This window comes from Erithacus rubecula (assembly GCF_903797595.1).
Source record: "Erithacus rubecula genome assembly, contig: SUPER_Z_unloc_2, whole genome shotgun sequence".
Taxonomy (NCBI): Eukaryota; Metazoa; Chordata; class Aves; order Passeriformes; family Muscicapidae; genus Erithacus; species Erithacus rubecula.
The window spans coordinates 7,736,460-7,755,375 of record NW_027635860.1 but is presented as its reverse complement, the minus strand read 5'-3'; the positions used below and the strand labels follow the sequence as shown (position 1 = coordinate 7,755,375).

The following is an 18,916-nucleotide window of genomic DNA, read 5'->3' as shown; positions in this document are numbered from 1 at the left end:
AAATATTCTTCTTCCAAAAGACAATCTTTCACATAAGACTCCTGCAATGCATTTTACGTACAAAGTAGAGACAATAGCCAGTTCAGTAACACTCAGTATCTTACACCTGCATCCACATTGGCCATCCAAGGAAATAAAAAATAACTTGTATTTACCTATATGAGGTCAGCATTGAAAACAGGCATTGGAGCAGGTCATGAAACTTTGAAAAAGTAAATATTTGTGGGGGGCTTTCAGATAAATTCAAGGCTTATTACATAACTGTTCCATAAATACATGGTGCAATATTTCACATAACTAAAAATGGAATACTAGTTTTCAGATAGGATAGAAAAATGGCTTCAGTTTAAACAGTGAGTTCTTTAAAAAATAAGGAAAAAACAAACACCACACCACCCCTCTACAATCAACCCCCCCCCCCCAAAAAACACAAAAAACCACAACCAAAACCAAACCAAACCAAACCAACACCAAAACCAAAAAAACAAAACAAAAAAACCCCACCAAAGCAAACACATCCCGCCACCCCCCCCCCCCCCCCCCAAAAAAAAAAGAAAAGCCCAGAAGAAATGACCAGGCTTCAAGGATGTAGATTTAGAGGATTCAGGATTTAGAGAACTGGCCTCTTCCAAGCCCCAGGGCTTTGATGATATGACAGCCTACTGCTGGAGAAAGATCTCATCATCTTTGTTTGTTTTCACATGTGAAGAAAACAAAGACTCTGGCTCACAGAGCTGAAACTGAGTGGTAACAATTCTGAAGGCAGATGAATGGATTGAAAAGGCTCTCAGTGTCATCTGTTCTGCTCACATGTTAGCTAACATGTCACTCGAGTATCTTGTAAGGAAAGATCTGAGGAGCCCCTTGCAACTTAAAAACACTCACTGAGCAGCACAATATTAATTGTTATCAGAAAATTCGACTTGCTAAGAAATGCATTGAAGCACATGTGATAATCAATGCCATAGAGAAGATTGGCTTTTTCTATCTTTTTTTTGCTGCTAGAAATGCTGAAATCTGATGAGTAAAATTTAGAATAGAAAGCAAATTAAGGAATTTATAAGTGGAATATATGAAAAGAATTCTGCTATAATTCATAATTAGGCCCATAACACCTGGTTTTTGGTTTTGTTTTTCTTTGTTTGGTTTAGGGGTGTTTTCTTGGGGGTTTTTTTGTGGGGTTTGTTTTTTTGGTTCTTTTTTTTAATCTTTTTTTTTTTTTTTTTTTTTTCCTGTAGAAACCAGCAGATCCACAAGCAAAAAAGTCAGCCTGAAACCATCTGATTTCCAAAAGGCAATAGTGAATGATGTCCCATGATAAGACAGCTGAAGAAATTCAGGGACATCTTCGTGCTGAGAAACCACTGATGGAAGGAATTCAGGACCTGGAGAATTCCAGAGGGATCTCTGCGGAAGTTTATAACATTTACTGTCACAAGATCAGACAGATTACGCAAACAGGAAAGAGGATTTAAAAGATGAGCTAAAAATGTGTCCGGTTATTCATAACAAGAGAACGAGATTGTTACATCCACAAAGGATGTGCAGAATTACACACACATGACAAAGCAAACCAACACAGAAAAATACATCTCTCCCACTGCTACAAAAATATAAAACTCACCAGTACTGGCCTACCAGTTTTCCTTCTCCTAACTTTCAGTATAGCAGGAGCCTGTTCTTGAAAGACTGAATTTATCAGACTTTTCAATTGCACATTGGCTTAACTGATGAAATATCTTGGTTTGTAATTAAAAAAAGGTTGAATTTATCCTTTGGAAATCTGTAGACACTGTATGGAAAAATACTGACAGTAAAGGAAATAGTTCTTATTTTAAAATTTTAAAATGTTGTCAGTGTAGAGCGCAGGCTGGATTACTTTAAAAATGCTAGATATAAGCCATTAAAAACATTGTTTCACTGAAAGAAATACAAAGAAACTATATAGATTTCAGGAGGGAAAAAAAAAAGACACATTAATACTAGCAAGCTTATGGTCATGAATGTTGCACTTTTTCTGAAAAACATATTTTAGAGTCCTCTGGAAATAAAAAGTGTTGTAAGGTTTAATCTCCTGAAAAGGAATTTTTCGTCTTTCTTGGCATATATTGAAATATGAAAACAAAATACAGGGTAAGCATGTGCAAAGGGCCTTGTAATGACTGAAAACTGTCCTTCTACATTATGTAATTAATCATTTGCTTTCATTTGATTTTCTGCACATCCTATGCCTTTCCCTGTGTTCTGAGGACTACCCTCAACTAAGCAAGATGCTGATGGGCTCATGAAATCTCTCTCTCCACATTCTGCATGTCATTCACTGACAGCCCTGAAGAGGGTATAGTTGCACAGCTAACTCACTGCTCTGTCTCTCCTGAAACTCATTTAACTTAAAAAACAAAAGATTGACTAATCTGTTTCCTCCTTTGCCTTTGTTACAGTATTAAAAGTTCAGAACACAAGAAAGAGCATGCAGAGAGTTCTAGATCTCATCTCCTTAGTCTTCCAAGGAAGTTACTTAAATACATTTCTGTGCAATTCACCACTATGTTAACCACCTACAGATAAAATAACCTAATTATAGTTTCAATCAGGTCAATATCTGTCAAGAATTTCAGAATCACAGCACAGACAGAAATTCTGAGCAAAAAACGTGTGCTCCCTAAATGAAAGGTTTTATTGCACTAATCAGCTAGAGCAGCTCTGATCTGAGAGCTGTTCCCACTAAGCAGACCTACTTCCAAACAAATGAAGTCTAAATTACCAGCAGTCATGCAGGCATCAGCTATGATAATGAAGGTTAACAGGCAAAGAAAACCCCCTAAGCTGAAACCACATTTTCAAACACAGCCTATCAGACAGGATATTGGTAGAGCTTCTATTATAATTCATGGAACAAACCCTCCTAAGTTATCATGCACTACTTGGAAACAGATAAAAGTATTTCTTAGCTGTCTCTTTACCAAACAGCATTATAAATTACCTGAATTCATTCTTATGCATTTCAGCTATTTTCTTCTCAAGCTTTTGTGACTGCTTGGGGAAAATCTTGAAGTCATTGATGTAATTCTCTGGGTGTTCATCAGGATCATAATCACCAAGCTCAGCTAAACAGATCCAAAATAGAAAAACAGAAAAATTGAATTGCAATAATAATTAATAGGGAAAGAATTCAGTAAAAACAGTGTAATTCAAGGTACTTCCATACTCAGTATGAATCTAGCATCTCACAAGAAATGCTTCTTTGAGGAATTTATAATTAACTGAAACAACAAAATCCTTGTAACTGCCACTTTAACCAATGAGTCTCAAGAGAACTTCAATGCCTTATTAACTACTGCATTAATAAGCAATGCTGAACTATTTTCCATGGAAGAAAAATGCTCCGTAAATCAGAAGCATTGGTAATGTTCCCCTTTGAGTATTTATTATTCTGGTACCAGACAGAACTAAAATAATGCACTCCTGATTCTCCCCTTTTTCAAATAATTTATCTGCACTGGCATGGACTGGTCCTAATTCTATTCTAGCAGAGAAATACAGGACACAATGTTAATCAAGGTACTGGGCAGAACTTGATTTCTTTTCTGAAAGATGTGTCACTTAGGTACCCAAACCTGACACTTTGTGCACTAATTTCCTGAATGAGCTTTGTTTAATAAGGTCTGGGCTCAGTTTTAACTGCTTTGAGGTGCATTAAGAGCTTCATTCACATTAAGGCAGAATAAAATTAACTTTATCACATAAAGTGAAGTATTTAAAGAAGCCTGATGCTCATACTTACCTTGGACAATACAGGCACCCAAGTAGGCAGCATCAGAAAAGGAACACAGCAAACGGCCATGGAAAATGTCCCTTTTTATTTGTAGATATAAGAGGTATCTGAAATGTAATTTTAAAAATTAAGAAGCAACATGCTATCTTTTTGTAACATATTTAACGTATCAGTGTGAAACCAATTGCTGCAGCTATTTTGGATCTTTCTCTTGTTTTACGTGGCAGGGAAAAGAGGCAAAAAACAACCACAAAGAAAAAGTACAGGTAAATAGATTTTTTTTTTCAATAACAGTGAAATAATAAGAGTAAAAATAACAAAAACCCACTAAGAAATACCATAGAACATGCTTTATTTAAAATACATAGCTATTACAATGCTCATTAATAATGTGAAATAAATTATGGTAATGTAAGCTTGTTTGAGCACCCCTGTTATCATTATATACAGGTTTACACAAGGAGATATTTCCCTTGCTGTAGGCAAAATAGCACGTTGACCACAGTGGTGATATTTGCCTCTTCTGGTTTTTTGGGGCTTTTTTTTCTTTTTTGTCTGTAAAGAACCCCAGATGAAGTTTGAAAGTAGAAATAACCTCATGAGACCTTAAGAGCCACAGGTATGGGGTACCTGCTTGAGGGGGAGTCACCTCTCCATTCATCTCTTTCTCTAAATAAATGGAGAGAAGAAAACAAAAGATTCCTTCTACCTGTCCTCTCCCTTCTACCACAGAGGATCTTTAAGTTTTATTTCTAGCAGCCTGTAGAATGGCACAGCTTCAAGGCCACCACCTTCTCTTCTGCTTTCTCCCCTGCAGAACAGCCTCCCATAGATGGATCAACCCACTGCACAGCAAGTCCCTCACAGCTTCTTCCTTCACACCTAACATGTTACAGCCACTCTATCTAGCCACTTCACCCCTCTGGGAAAATAAACTATTTAAACATTGCCTCAACTAGACAAAATCTACCATCTAGAGGGTTCTATCAAGACTCAGTGTCTTCTGTAGACCATCAGGACATTCCTTGACACTGCCAGTCCTCTCCAACCTTGAGTAGCATACAGCATAGCCAATAAAAATGTGATTTATGAAAAACACCAATGTCAGACATATTTTGTCCAAGTTAGCTGCTTCTGTTACCTGCTGATATCATGAGTTTCTGCATCAAGAGCAAGCCTGGAAATACTATCTGAAGGGCAAGAGAAATATTTTTCCTTTCTTTGTATTCTTACTGAATACAATAAATGGGATACAGTTATCGATGAGAAAAGCAATTTTTTCTTATTGTAAACATACCCCTTCACTGCATGACAAGATCTACAGTGCACCAAAGGCCTCAGTGAGATGAAGTAAAAATTCTTAATCTGCGATGACAGTGTACCTGAAAAGGTTCAACATGTATAACCTGGGCAGTGGAGCAGTCCCCTCACAAAAAGTTTGGCAAGATTTTCTGGAGTGAAAAAATAGGATTCTGCTCTTCAGAGAGACCACTTGCTTGAGGCCAAACTGTGTTCAGCATCTAAGCAGTGCCAAAAAATATCAAGGTTTCAGAGCATGGTTTCTTAGCCAAGCTGTGAGGTCAACAGATCAATGTGTGTCATTTCTAAGGAAACAGTTTGTTGTTGACCACAATCAAAGATCCTCAATATCATTTCACAACAAAATCAAGCAGTGTGGGGAGTCTGTCAACACAGCTGGATGAAAGTGATGCCCTTCAGGCTTAACAGGCTTGAGAAGTGCATCTGTGGAAACCTCCTAAAGTTCAACAAGGCCAATTGTAAGGTCCTGCACATGGATCAGGGCAATCCAAAGAACAAATACAGGCCAGATGGAAAACTAATTGAGAGCACCCCCAAAGAGAATGGGGATGCTGGTGGATGAAAAGCTCAACATGACCCAAGAGTGCAATCACAGCCTAGAAAGTCAGCCTTATGTTGGGCTGCATCAGAAGTGTCATCATCAAAGGATGTGAGTCTGGCCCCCTACTCTGCTCAGGTGACACCCCATCTGGAGCACCCATCCAGCTCTGGGGTCTGCAATGCAAGAGAGAGGTGGATTTGCTGCAACAAATCCAAAGAAGAGCCACCAAATTGACCAGAGGGTGGGAGCACCTGTTTTATGAAGATGAGCTGAGATCTCCAAAGCATGAAGGGCAGCCCAGAACAGGACTGATTTTAGAGTGCTTTCAAATGAAGAAGGTAAATGTGTTTTCAATTGAGAGGAATTTTTGCACGTTTTGCCAAAGGCTCAGACACTGCCTGTAATCCTGATGTAGTAATTTATGCCTCAGGTGAGCAAAAACTTATGAATGTATACCTGACTCCTAAATTCACTTAGGTGTATATATGTACTTAAAACTGCATACACTTACAGAAATAACTTCCAAAATCCGATCTGATTTTGCTTCTTCGTGTGTCCTTCCACCATATGTGTTTTTTCCAAGCCCTGACATATCATTATAACCTGATTTATAGCCCTAAGTATTCAAGCTTAATAAGAAGCTAGTAAACTTATTTTTCAGTGCTTGCACTCACAAATGTCTCTCATTGGAATAACCTCATTTCCAACTATTATCTGTTTGAAGTACAGGTGACTCAACTTTAGGTCAGCCAAGCCCTTCATGCCATGCAGATTAAGGGTCAGCAATATCTATTCTTGCTTTTAAGCAGGCATCATGAACCCCTGAGATCATGTTGCTAGCTGCTTAACAGACAATTTATCTATTTTAAGAAGTTCAGAGAAGCAAGAAAGTTTCCCACAGCCAAACTTTGTGATTTGGCCACATAGTGGTTTTTTGTTTCATTCAAGTCATTTCACTCAGTTTATTGCCATAGCAAATGTGTCTCCCAGTGTTGTTGCAGTCTTTCCAGCTGACAAATATGGTCACCTCCAGAGATCCAGCAAGTCTTCAAAAATTGTTATCTCAGAATGGTGACTGACTGACTCACTACTCTTTTACATGGTACTGTGTGCACTCAGGTACAGAGTGGTAGAGGGCAAATGAATGTGTTTACAATATTACTGAATTGAGTGCTCTTCTACCCAGAAGAATTTTTGAGATCGTTATACATATTATTCTGAATACCAACTTTGCATTTTTACTTCCACAGTAGATGTCATCAAGTACAGTGCAGGAGTTTTGGCTTCCTGCCAAGACATATGGATCTACACTAAACAATAACTACTATGTACAAGTATGTAACATCAGAAATAACAACATATTTTCTATGCTTTACAGAGCCATGAAGAGAAAAGGCTGAACATGAGTCAGTAGTGGGTCCAGGTGGCCAAGAAGGCCAATGGCATCCCAGCCTCCATCAAGAACAGTGTGTCCAGAGGGACTAGGGAAGTCATTCTCCCACTGTACTCAGCATAGGTGAGGCCAGCCTACAGTCTTGTGTCAAGTTTTGGGGTCCTTACTTCAAGAAGGGCAAAGAGGTGCTGCAGTGAGTCCAGAGAAGGACAAAGTATCTGGAGTACAGGTGCTACGAGGAGCAGCTGGAGCTCTTCAGCCTGGAGAAGAGGGGGCTCAGGGGAGACCTTATCACTCTCCACAACTACAAGAAAGGAGGCTGCAGGCAAGGGGGACTGGTCTCTTCTCCCAGGCAACCAGAAAGAGGACAAAAGGACACATTTTGAACTGCACCAGGGGAGGTGAGGTTGGACATTAGGAAGAAGCTCTTCACAGAAAGGGTGACTGGGCATTGGAATAGGCTGCCCAAGGAAGTGGTGGAGCCACCATCCCTGGAGCTGTTTAAGGAAAGACTGGATGTGGCACTCAGTCATACAGTCTAGTTGACTGTAGGTTGTTATGTCATAGGTTAGACTCGATGATCCCACATGACTTTTCCAACCTGATGAATTCTGTGATGCCTGAGGAGGCTGTGAGCTCATGGGAGGCCCATGGAGAGAGCAGCCCCCATTGGAGCAGCCTTGGAGGAGTGCATCCCATGGAAGAGTCCAAGGCGGCAGCAGTTTTGGGAGGACTGTGGCATGTTGCAGTCCACAGAGAGCTGCTGCTTGTGAGATGGACTCACATCAGAGAAATTCATGGAGAACTGTCTCCAACAGTGCAGGAGGGGAAGGTCTCCTCTCTCTAAGCAGAGGAAGAAACAGCTTGTGATGAACTGACCATAACCCTCATTTTCCATCTCTCTGCACCATTGAAGGAGCAGGCAGAGATGGGAAGGACGGAGGGGTGGGGAGGAAGGCATTTTCAAGGTCTTATTTTGCTTCTCATTATCCTGCTCTGATTGTGTTAGTAACAAATTCATTAAATGTCTCAAATTGCATCCTCTTTTCCCATTATGGTATTTGGTGAGTGATCTCTCCTGGTCCTTATCTCAATTCATGGATCCTTCATTACATTTTCTCTCCCCTGTGAGAGGTCTAGCTGTGGAGAAAAGTGAGAGAAAGGCTTTGGTGGGTGCCAGGCAGCCATCCAGAGTCAGCCCACTACAAGAAGAATCATTCTTTTACTAAGGCTGAGCATCTTTCTCCATTTAAAAGATTATATGAACCATTAAAAAATATATACCCTGCTTGTGTTGAAGTCTGTCAAGTCTCCAGTGTACAAGCAGAGGGCAAATCATTTGAGAAAAATAAGTGAAATCCTTGTCACTTTCTCATTACATTTTTTTAAAAAGCATTGGGAAAAATGCCTAATTAAAATGAAAAAGCTTTTTTTCAGTCTTTCTCAAACATATTTAAAATGTGCAGCTTCAGTGCCCTGCTGTGGAAAGTATTTCCAAAAATAAGGACAGATCTTCTAAACCCATGTTGACACCCATTAAGTTGATGAGCTGAGAAGCACTGAAGTGCATTAAGATTTGGACTTCATTGACAGGTTTTGTCTCAGGAGGTCTATCACTACATAAGCAAGAGAGATCAAAGCAACAGGTCCCACAGCCTCTGAGGACAACTTGTGAGTTACCATCCTAACACCAGTTCACTCTAGGGAAAACAGTGACAAAGCACCACATGAACCTCCCTTCCATGGTGAGAAGCAGAAATATTTTCCACAGAATTTCTTCTTTAGCAATAATACTTCAGAGTGCCTTGACACCCAAAGACTTGCACTGACTTTATTTCAAAAGCATAGCTTTGGAAATCATTGCTAATTAAAAGAAGAGAAGCTGAAAGTAAGTGGCTGGAAAGGTACAATGTGACTAACAATATTTTTAGCTGTCCTTAGTGTAATACAATGCAGTGACAGGCACGCAGCATGCAGTTGTCCAAGGCACTCCTGGCCTCCAAACATGCAGTGTGCACAGGTTTTCAGGCTGCTACAGGGGTTTTTTTTCTATAATATTACAGACATAGTGATAACTTCAGATGGATCATTCTCCACCTTCATTTTCTGAAAGTAGTTTCTCATGTTAAACCACAGAATAACTCAAGGATTACAGCCAAGCCCAACCTATAAAAGGTAGGACAGATATGAAACATCAGTAATCTGAGGGGACAGCTCTTAAATTTTCTTCCTGTGAGTCATGCCTAAATACAGAATAGTAGATGTACTATTGTTACCATGATACTTTTTGTTACCAGATACTATTGTTATTGAACCATGTTACACTGGTTTCACAGAAATCAAACCATTAGAAACCACAGACATACAGCTTCATGTACTGAATAGATGTTTTTTTTACATCAATTATTTCCATGGAAGAGTAGGAAAACCAATTCTTTTCAAGAACTGTCTCTCTGATGTCACTAAGATGTTTCATTAAAGATTTATTCCTATAAAGCTTTTACAAAGACTGCATCGACAATAATTCACATGAGGAATTAACCACAGGGTTAATTAATGTTCTGGACCAGAGTGATATGGCAGTGTGACAGGATGTCTTACTGTAACTTAATTTCATTATTTAAATGGGGACCACAGACACCCATCAGATTTCCACCCAGCTAAAGAATTGAGAAAGCAGCCCTGACATGCATAGGCACAAACAATAGCAGAAATGCAAAGCACTATTACCCTCACTCAGCTGGCTGTACATATACCTGCAAAGTACAGATGGCTGCTAAGTCAAAGGGTGGCAATATTATTAATTTATTTTCAAAACACCTTAAGAACACATGGCAAAAAATATGATTATCAGGTGAACTCAGCAGGACTGAAAACAAAGAGGCAAAGCAAAAATCTACCAAGAAGCCAACTAGTCCTCAAGGTTTTGTGACAGTCCTCTGTCAAATGCTAATAAACATTCTTCTGCTTGGATTTCACCAATCATTGCAATCCAAGGAAAAGAAAAATAACTCCAGCCAATCTACACCATTGACTTGAATCTGACCCTCAGCTTTGGTCATGAAGCAAATTCTCAGAGGTGGGTTACATGACTGCACTTTACTTTCTCACTTCAGGAGCATTTTCTGCATTTTGTAATCATGTAAAACATATGGGCAGAGATGAAGCAAAGCTTCCCAAATAACAACATTGGGAAAGTATTACGATGATCAGATACAGAAATGTGTTTAATTAATGATGTCTCGAATTATTTCTCCTTTTTAAGCACCTTTTTAAGTTAATGGAATTATTTTTCATAAAAGACCATAACCCATTCTTCACACAACAATTTGACTTCAAAAATTCATTTGAAATATCCTAGCAAAGACTAAAACATACTCACAGCACAGTACACATCAGTGTATTCTTGGTGCTTTGCCTTTCAATAAAACTTATCATAGGAGGATATCCAAGAAGTTTTTAAAAAATCAGGTAATTTAGACTCTTGAATGAGAAGGGTCTATAAAATCATACTCTGGATCATAAAAGGTAAAGTGTTCATCCAAGGACAAACAGTAGCAAATAATAAAAATCCATTGACTTCCTGGTTTACAACTCAGCTGAATAGTTCCAGTGTTTCATCCAAGATAAATAGAGATAATATGAACAGCATGCTCCAGCTGTTCTGTACAAACTACAAATATACCATTCAGCAGAACACAGGCTGCTTCTGAAACTTTCAGTATGAGGCAGTGACAGTGGGATCAGCTCCATTCATGAAATGCCCAGTGAGCACAAGCACATGCAGTGCCCGGGGGAAGAGCCGGTGAGGAGCCGAAGGCAGCAAGTGCTGAGGGGCTGGGTGCTGCTGCAGCAGGCAGCATGGCCTGATCACTAACAGGGGGCCAGAGCCTGCATACAGTCCTGCACAGCTGGTACAGAGCTCAAAAGAGCTGCTGCTTTTCTACTTTTCACCCCCATGGACACTTCTTGGAAAAATGCCCAGAGCAACAGAATATTCACAATGGCTAGTAGGAAGGACAAAGCTCCCATTCATTAAGTACAACTGAGCTCTGTTTTCACATCATAAACTTCAAAATTCTGACATAAGCAGTCAGAATTCTTACACTCCAGAGCAGCTGTAATCGAAAAATGTGAACATATTGCACCTCTATATCAGTTTGCTACAGTCACTACTTTGATAATATTGTCTTATTTGTGATCCAAAAGACACACCCAAGAGAAAAGTGAGACTATACATAAACCTGTTGAAACAGGGCTGAATTAAACTTCCCAGATTATTTCAGAAAGAAAAAAAGAAAAGAAAGTGGGAGGGGGAAGGGAAGGGAAGGGAAGGGAAGGGAAGGGAAGGGAAGGGAAGGGAAGGGAAGGGAAGGGAAGGGAAGGGAAGGGAAGGGAAGGGAAGGGAAGGGAAGGGAAGGGAAGGGAAGGGAAGGGAAGGGAAGGGAAGGGAAGGGAAGGGAAGGGAAGGGAAGGGAAGGGAAGGGAAGGGAAGGGAAGGGAAGGGAAGGGAAGGGAAGGGAAGGGAAGGGAGGAAGGGAAGGGAAGGGAAGGGAAGGGAAGGGAAGGGAAGGGAAGGAAGGGAAGGGAAGGGAAGGGAAGGGAAGGGAAGGGAAGGGAAGGGATCTTATCCCTGTCAGGAAAAGAACCAGGATAAGTTTTGCCCAGTTGTTTGACCACTGCTTCATTTTTTTGGAAAGTTCTTGCATAGTACTCCATCAAATTGCTTTAAAAAAACTATAGCTATTACAGTAAAAAAAGGTGATCAATATAGGAAATGTCAGCCTATCCTAATTTTACCAGAAACAGTGAGAACCGTACCCTCAACAACAATCTGCCTTTTCTTGAACTTGTTAGCAATGCACATTAAATGCACAGACTAAAAGAACAACCAAAACAACAACAAAAAAACCAAACCAAACCAAAACAAATAACCCCCACAAAACAAAAAAAAAAAAAAAAACCAACCCAAAACGAAACAAAAACAAAACAAAGCAAAAAAATACCTGGTGAGCTCTTCTTTAATCTTCAAGGGTTCATGTGGGTAGAATTTCACTCTAAAGCACATGGTATATGGTGGATGAGCTGAAACATTATAAAGAAAAAGCATGAGAACAGTAGCAAACAAATATTGCTTAAGCCATTCTGAAGGAGTGACCTTAAAGTGTGCTACCAATAGTTAGTTTAGGCAGAGATTCAAACAAAAGCATTATTATATATTATTTTGGGATTACCTTTTTAGGCAAATGATAAGCAGTAAGCAATGATAATACTACAAAATTGAAGAAACCACTTAGTTAACAAAACTAAAGACAGTAGAAAAGTTAATGTTCCCAGGATTTAGTAAGATTATAGTACCTAACTCTGAGCAATGGTATCAGAATCAGGCCTGACATACAATCCTTTCAATAGGAAAGAGAAAAAGAAACAGGAAAGGCAAAAAGGGAAAAGAGAAAGAGGAAGGGATCACAACACCAGGAAATACTTAAATTTTGAAATCATTGCCTCTCAAAGCAAAGTACAGATCTAAAATATTCTAGTTAGTTTTAAAATATTTTTATTTTGTTATATTCTCAATGTACACAGTCAATTTTAAATTTCCAAAATCATGAAGGGATGGTGCTTTTAAAGAAGGAAAAGGGAAAGCAGACGAAAAGGGCAAAAAAACCCCAGAGAAAATGGAAGACAATACCAGGCGAAATCAATACTTACTCTTTAAACTGTAAATCATAACAGAACATTTTATGGTACCATCCTCTTAAGCTTACCAGTTTATAGGTTTGTATAAACTTCATACGGTAATTAGTTCAACAAACATGACACTCTTCAAGCTACTCTGCAGTATTTAGGCTGCAGTGTTACAAAAATATGTTGTACATCACAGTTCCTGTGATGTACAACAGCAATAGGAAATGAAAGTGTATTAAATCTTTTGTTAGGGTTGGTATCTTTTGGAAGGCTCAACTCTTCTTGAAGATAAAGGAATATTTTCCTTTTTCAAAACCTCACATTGTACTTATTTTAAGTACAGTCAGCCTGCTCATTTCACCTTTTTTACGCTGTTTAAATAACTATTCATTTAAGACACAAGGAGGAATTTCAGCAGGGATGGAAAGGGAAGTATGAAAAATATAGGAAAAGGGAAAAACCAAATAATCAATTATAAACAGAAATTAAGAAGAAATGAAGAAAAAAAAAAGAAGCCTTAATTCCTCTCAAGAGATATTTTCACACTTTTCAGATCTGAAGAAGCCTTTTGAAGGCTAGAGAAACAGTCTGTTTTCTGTAGGTTTTGCTGTCTTAGATGTGACTGCAGCATTGTCTCAGAGTGACTGGAAATAGTCTGCAAAAAAGAAGACATGGTTATGTCTTCCCTGCCCTGAAACAGTAAAGTAGAAGGTAAAATGAATTCAAATTCACTGTCCCAGAAAGGAAGGCAGCCATGTAGAAACTCACTAAGGAGTCATGTTGCCTGGACAAAGCAAAAGATAACTTAAGTCATCTTAAATGGTTCTGTCACTCCTCAACAACCATGTTCAGCAAGGGAGGAAAACCTGTGCTTTTGGAATATTGTTCCACTTTAAAAATGTGACAGAAGAGACAATCCATACTAAACAAACAAGAGCTCTTCCACCAGAGGAAAAAACCAAACTATTAATGTTTTGGCAGATTTAGAGTTAGTTTGCAAATAATGATGCAGATATAAGAATAGCTAATGGATGGGTCTTCAGGCCCCTAGCAAATACAAGCCTACTGCAAGACCCCAAAAATGTGGTGAATTTTACCCAATTTTCCAGATGTCAAAACATAAAAAAAACCCCATAAAATTTGTTTGGGGTAAAAACAAATGAAGAAAAAAGGTTATATTAGAAGAGTCCCATTCTGGCATTATGTGGAAACCACATAAAAGTATCAGCTGCCCTATATGCAAAGAGTGAGGATATAATGGCATACACTGCACTGCATTATAAAAACAGCCCCCTCCATAGGAAAGGTTAAAGTAGGAAATGTTTTACTTGCAGCAGAAGAACAGTATGTGACAGAAGTACACACCAATGCACAGGACATGCAGGAGATTTGTCAAGGCAACTTAAATCCTATTTCACAAATCTTTTCCTAGACTCAAGCTTCTGTAACAATATTCCTCCTCAGCAGTGCAGCAATACAAGATCCCTTCTCTATTGCTTTGCAAGAATGGAACAAAAACAACTTGCCATTTGAAATGGTAAAAAGAATATCAACCTGTCCATCTAATTAATCTCTGGAGATAAGAAAGCTCCTTGCAATTACAGAAGGAGATCCTCTTTTTCTGTTTCTTATCCTCAAGAAAACCAGCCACAATGAACATTTGAATGGGGAAGGAGGGAACTCCCAAAGCTATCTACTTTACTCTCCATCTTAATTTTACGATGGAGATCATAAGCCTAATGTTCTTCCAAAGAGACATTTGATGATATGCAAACATTTAGCAAGGCCTTTGTCTTCTAGATTTTATCACACTGGAGAGACACACATGAGGACTTCATGTTCTCTCTTTGGTTTCTCATAAAAGAAACCAGGCATTGAATTTTATCAGCTCAAGAAATGTGATTGTCAAGACAGATAATTTCTCAATTTCTTAAAATTACTTTTGACCACTTACATAATAAAGTGGAAACATTAACAACAAACCTTCCCAAAACAGCAGACTTGCAGAAGCAGGTGTTTATAATAAAGCTTAAAATACTGTTATTAAATCTTCATGAGGATCATAGAATACACAGCATTCAGATTAGTGCCTAAAGGATCACACAAAACTACTTCACTCCTTGCACATGTATTTATGAATCTCATATTTGATTGAAGTTTTCTTTGTATTTGTATTGAGATCCCCTGGTTCATTCCACCTCCTTTCAGGTTTTAGGACAGCATCAGAGATTACGGAAATTAATTGAAAAATTCCCATGACCTGACAGAGGAGTATCACTGTTTAAGATCACAAAATCATAAAGTGGTTTGGGTTTGAAGAGACCTTAAAGATCATCTAGCTCCAGTCCTCCTGGGCAGGAACAGCTTGCACTAGATCAGGTTCCAACCTGGCCTTGAACACATCCAAGGACAGGACACTCACTACCTTCCCAGGAAACATGTTCCAGTGCCTCACCACCCCCACAGTAAATAATTTTCCCCTGATAGGTAATCTAAACCTAAACTCCTTCAGTTACGGCAAGGCAGCAAGAAAAACATGGAAATTTAGAACTCTTGCACATCAGAGCAACAGAAATTACTGTGTTCCACTGTCATCAACCACAAAACCCAAAATTTGGATATTTCCCATCAAGCAGGTTTCAGGAGAGCTGCACATTACTATATATGCAGAATAATCTTTAAAAATAATCAAAAAGCAACAAGAGAGAAAATGCATGGGAAAACTCTTCTTCACTTAAACATTAGTGCTGATGTGACTCAGGTTTTACACTACAACATTCCTAGACAGAAAATGCAAGCATTTAACCTCATAAAATATGAGACTGTCAAATAGAGAACTATACTGCATTTGGGAGAGAATAACACTATACACATGCAAAAGAACAGAAAAATTTGTTTTAGAAGTCCTGTATCCTGGACTACAAAGATACAGTGTCTTTAGGAAACCTTTCAGAGAGTTTTCTATCACACTATTGGAAACACACTGCTTACAACTGCTGATCATGGGTCACCAATTGGCTTCAATCTGTACAAACAACCCTGGCAGTGGTTCAGAAACTAAATTTTTCCCTCTCATGCAAAATTAGGGGTAAAAACAGCTGAGGCACTAGATTTTAACATCACATTAAAGCACAAACATTACAATGACAATGGCAAATGCAAAGGTAGATGGTGAGACAAAAAAGATACCATGCCTTCATTTTTTTTGTGTGGCACCACAACACATTTAAATATAGTTTAGTACATTATAAGACAAAATGTAAAACATTTTAGAAGGTTCTTCCTGTCATGTGCAAATTTTACTAAATGTGAAATTAATGCATTTTTTCCCATAGCCAAAGAAATTAAAATTGTGGCACATCTCACAAGATCCTATGGACACTTCAGAGCTTCAAAGATGCAACATTCTTTTCCACAGACAGAAATGTATTGTTGCCAGATTTTGAGTTCAGTACAATCTGACTATATAGAGAGATTATGCCTGAATGATTCCTGTACTACTGAGGCCCATGAAAGCTAGTACCTATTAAAATGTATACTAGAATACTTCTACTAGTCAAACTTATTCTGCTCCAAATACTTGTCAATGTTGAACTTTCTGAATAAACAGATTGAAAAACTTGCTGCCTTGCTGAAGGAAAAGGAAGTTGGGCTGAGCTGAACTCAAGAACACAGTACTTTTGACATTTTTCTGAACATATGCAAGTGCTTCACAATTCTGTGTAAATCTGGATTTAGAACTTTTTGAGTCATTAGTATTATCAGAGAAAATTATTCATTATTTCCTGAATTCCTTAATGCAAAGAAATAAAAGGAAACATCCATCTTGCCCAGTCATTGTGAATAGGTTTCTGCCATCATTTCTCCCAGAAGTTATGCATACATAACATATGTGCTATTAGCCAGTCACTTTATTGCTTCAGTTTTTAGACTTTCCACCTTCTACTAATTTCAGTCCTCACTTGTGCCACCTGAGACTAGGATGTTTTATAAATGAATATCAATAATTTCTTCTTCTGAGTCTAAATGTTTTCATAGTAAACAGAATATTTTTTCACCATGATTAACAATGTCATGCTAGCTGCATTTTCTTTTGCTTTTTTGCTATGTATTATTTTATTTTTGGAGTTTTGATTAGGATTCTACCACAAAAGCCACAGAAATCCTCTGAAAAGGCCATCAATACACTACATGTACGGAATTCATGGACCACCATCTATCACATCTAGGCAACATCCATATGCAAGAAAGGTTCTTTTGAGTAAGTCAAAACACTCTCAGAACATCTGTGGGCAGAGCCCCTGCATGTGTTGCTATGCAAAGGGCACAAGAGGAATGAGGCCTTATGCTTTTTGGGGTAAAAGCAGTGACACAAATACAGACCAGAGGATACATTCAGGAAACTGTTCTGCTTTTGTTAACACATTGAAAGGAAGCAAGAGATTAAGATGATTTACAATTATTACAATTCCTCTGTTCTTCCCTCTTTTCTTCCTCTACTAGCATTGCTGAGCACAAATTAGTTCTAATTTGACATTTTTGAACTTAATTGTTGCTGGATAGTACTCCAGCTAGCTAATCATTAGATATGGAAGTTCACACTAAATTTGCCAGATATTTGTGTGTTGGCATATATACATTCATATACATATATTGCAGTATGACTGCATTAATGAAAGAATTCCTTGAAGTATTCCATATAGTGCAGTCAACATCCAGTATTAATTGGTTTTATGTGTTATACAATCTCTCAAACCTCATAAAATTTTAAAGCAAATGCATTATCTCCCACACAAAAGGCTTTTTGTACTAATGCTTAAAACAGAAAACTGTATACAAGTAATACGAGGATAAAATTTGCCTTTACTTCATAAGGTAGGTAGATAGGTGGGTAGATGGGTAGGTGGATAGATAGATAGATAGATAGATAGATAGATAGATAGATAGATAGATAGATAGATAGATAGATAGATAGATAGATAGATAGATGGACAGGTAGTGGCTAAGACACAACTTCTGATGTGCAATGTCAGTCCTCCAGAACTGCCAAATAAACTGTGTTCTGCTGCTGGATACAAGCTGAGCCCCAAAGCAGTTCTCTTTCCTGAAGAGGTCTTCACAGTTGGACTATTTAATGGAAACCATAGGCCAGACAGTGACATTTCAAAAAGATAATTAAAGTAATATATTCCTGTTTTAAAGACACTTTTAAAAATACTGATCTCAAGTTCCCCTTACCTGTGGCAGAAAGCTCACCACATAGCCCACAATACTTGAGTTTGCTGGACAGTGAAAATGATCTCAAGCCAATGCTCTGCATTTTCAGGAAGCAAGAGGCAGCAGAAAGGAAAACCAGGGAAGACCCAGAAGCAATTGCAACAGTAAATTTTTATTGCCATCTCCCAGTGGCTGATTGCATCTGACTGAAAATGAGAGCTGGAACATACAGGTCTTCTGACCAGATCTGTCACCCCATGTCTGCTGGCCTCTGGCTGTAGCCATGAGCAGTAAGGAAAAGCTTTTGATGTGCAGAGCACTGTGAGATGGTAAGATCAGGGTAGCACAGAGTCTCCAGAACTCCTTCATGTGCTAACAAGAAAGACCTGTTTACACTGAGAAACAAATGAAGCTTATTCTAAATTACTGCATGGAAACACAAGACCTCCAGTTATTTAAAAATCAGTTTAGAAACATGAGCCTTCAAGACTTACATTTCATTTGCTTGAAGATGGACTTGTTGGGCTCAAGCCAGTGCTGGAAAGACAAAGCAGAGAGCAGAGGTTAATATGGATTACAGCAGACAAAACATAGCCTTGTAAATGTATATGGCACCAAAAATGAGAAGTAGGAGTTTTGTTTCCCTGAGACATACAAAAATGAGAAAATCACCTCTGTACTGAAATGTACATAAGTGTATAAGTAGACTTGATATCACCAGTGTCTGTAAGATAGATGTAGTTGAGATAGAAATAAAACAGATATTTCAGAGACTCATTTAAAGGGGACAGCCTGTAGCCTTCAGCTTGCAGTGGACATTTTAGTCTCATACTTTCAGCCATTTTTTTCCCAGAAGAATGATCATATCAGACAGTAGGACAGACTATTCAGAAACTTCAACACTGTCTCTTCATTAGTGTTGTCTTCTGTATTTCTTAAAGCTGAGGAATATTCAAGTACCATATCCTCAGTCAAAGCACAC

The 18,916-nt window shown here is 38.4% G+C and overlaps 1 protein-coding gene across 3 annotated transcripts in view; it reads right to left on the bottom strand.

Annotated features, from left to right (window-relative positions):
• Window positions 1-18,916, bottom strand: part of FRMD3 (FERM domain containing 3) — a 113,161-nt gene that overhangs the window by 32,653 nt on the left and 61,592 nt on the right. For all 3 annotated transcript variants that reach the window (XM_079330963.1, XM_079330961.1, XM_079330962.1), the window contains exons 3-6: window positions 18,429-18,471; window positions 12,036-12,114; window positions 3,785-3,882; window positions 2,984-3,107 (exon numbers count right to left, since the gene is read on the bottom strand). In XM_079330963.1, coding sequence (XP_079187089.1) covers window positions 2,984-3,107; window positions 3,785-3,882; window positions 12,036-12,114; window positions 18,429-18,435 — 308 coding nt within the window. In that variant the 5' untranslated portion in view covers window positions 18,436-18,471. The remainder of the gene's footprint in view (window positions 1-2,983; window positions 3,108-3,784; window positions 3,883-12,035; window positions 12,115-18,428; window positions 18,472-18,916) is intronic.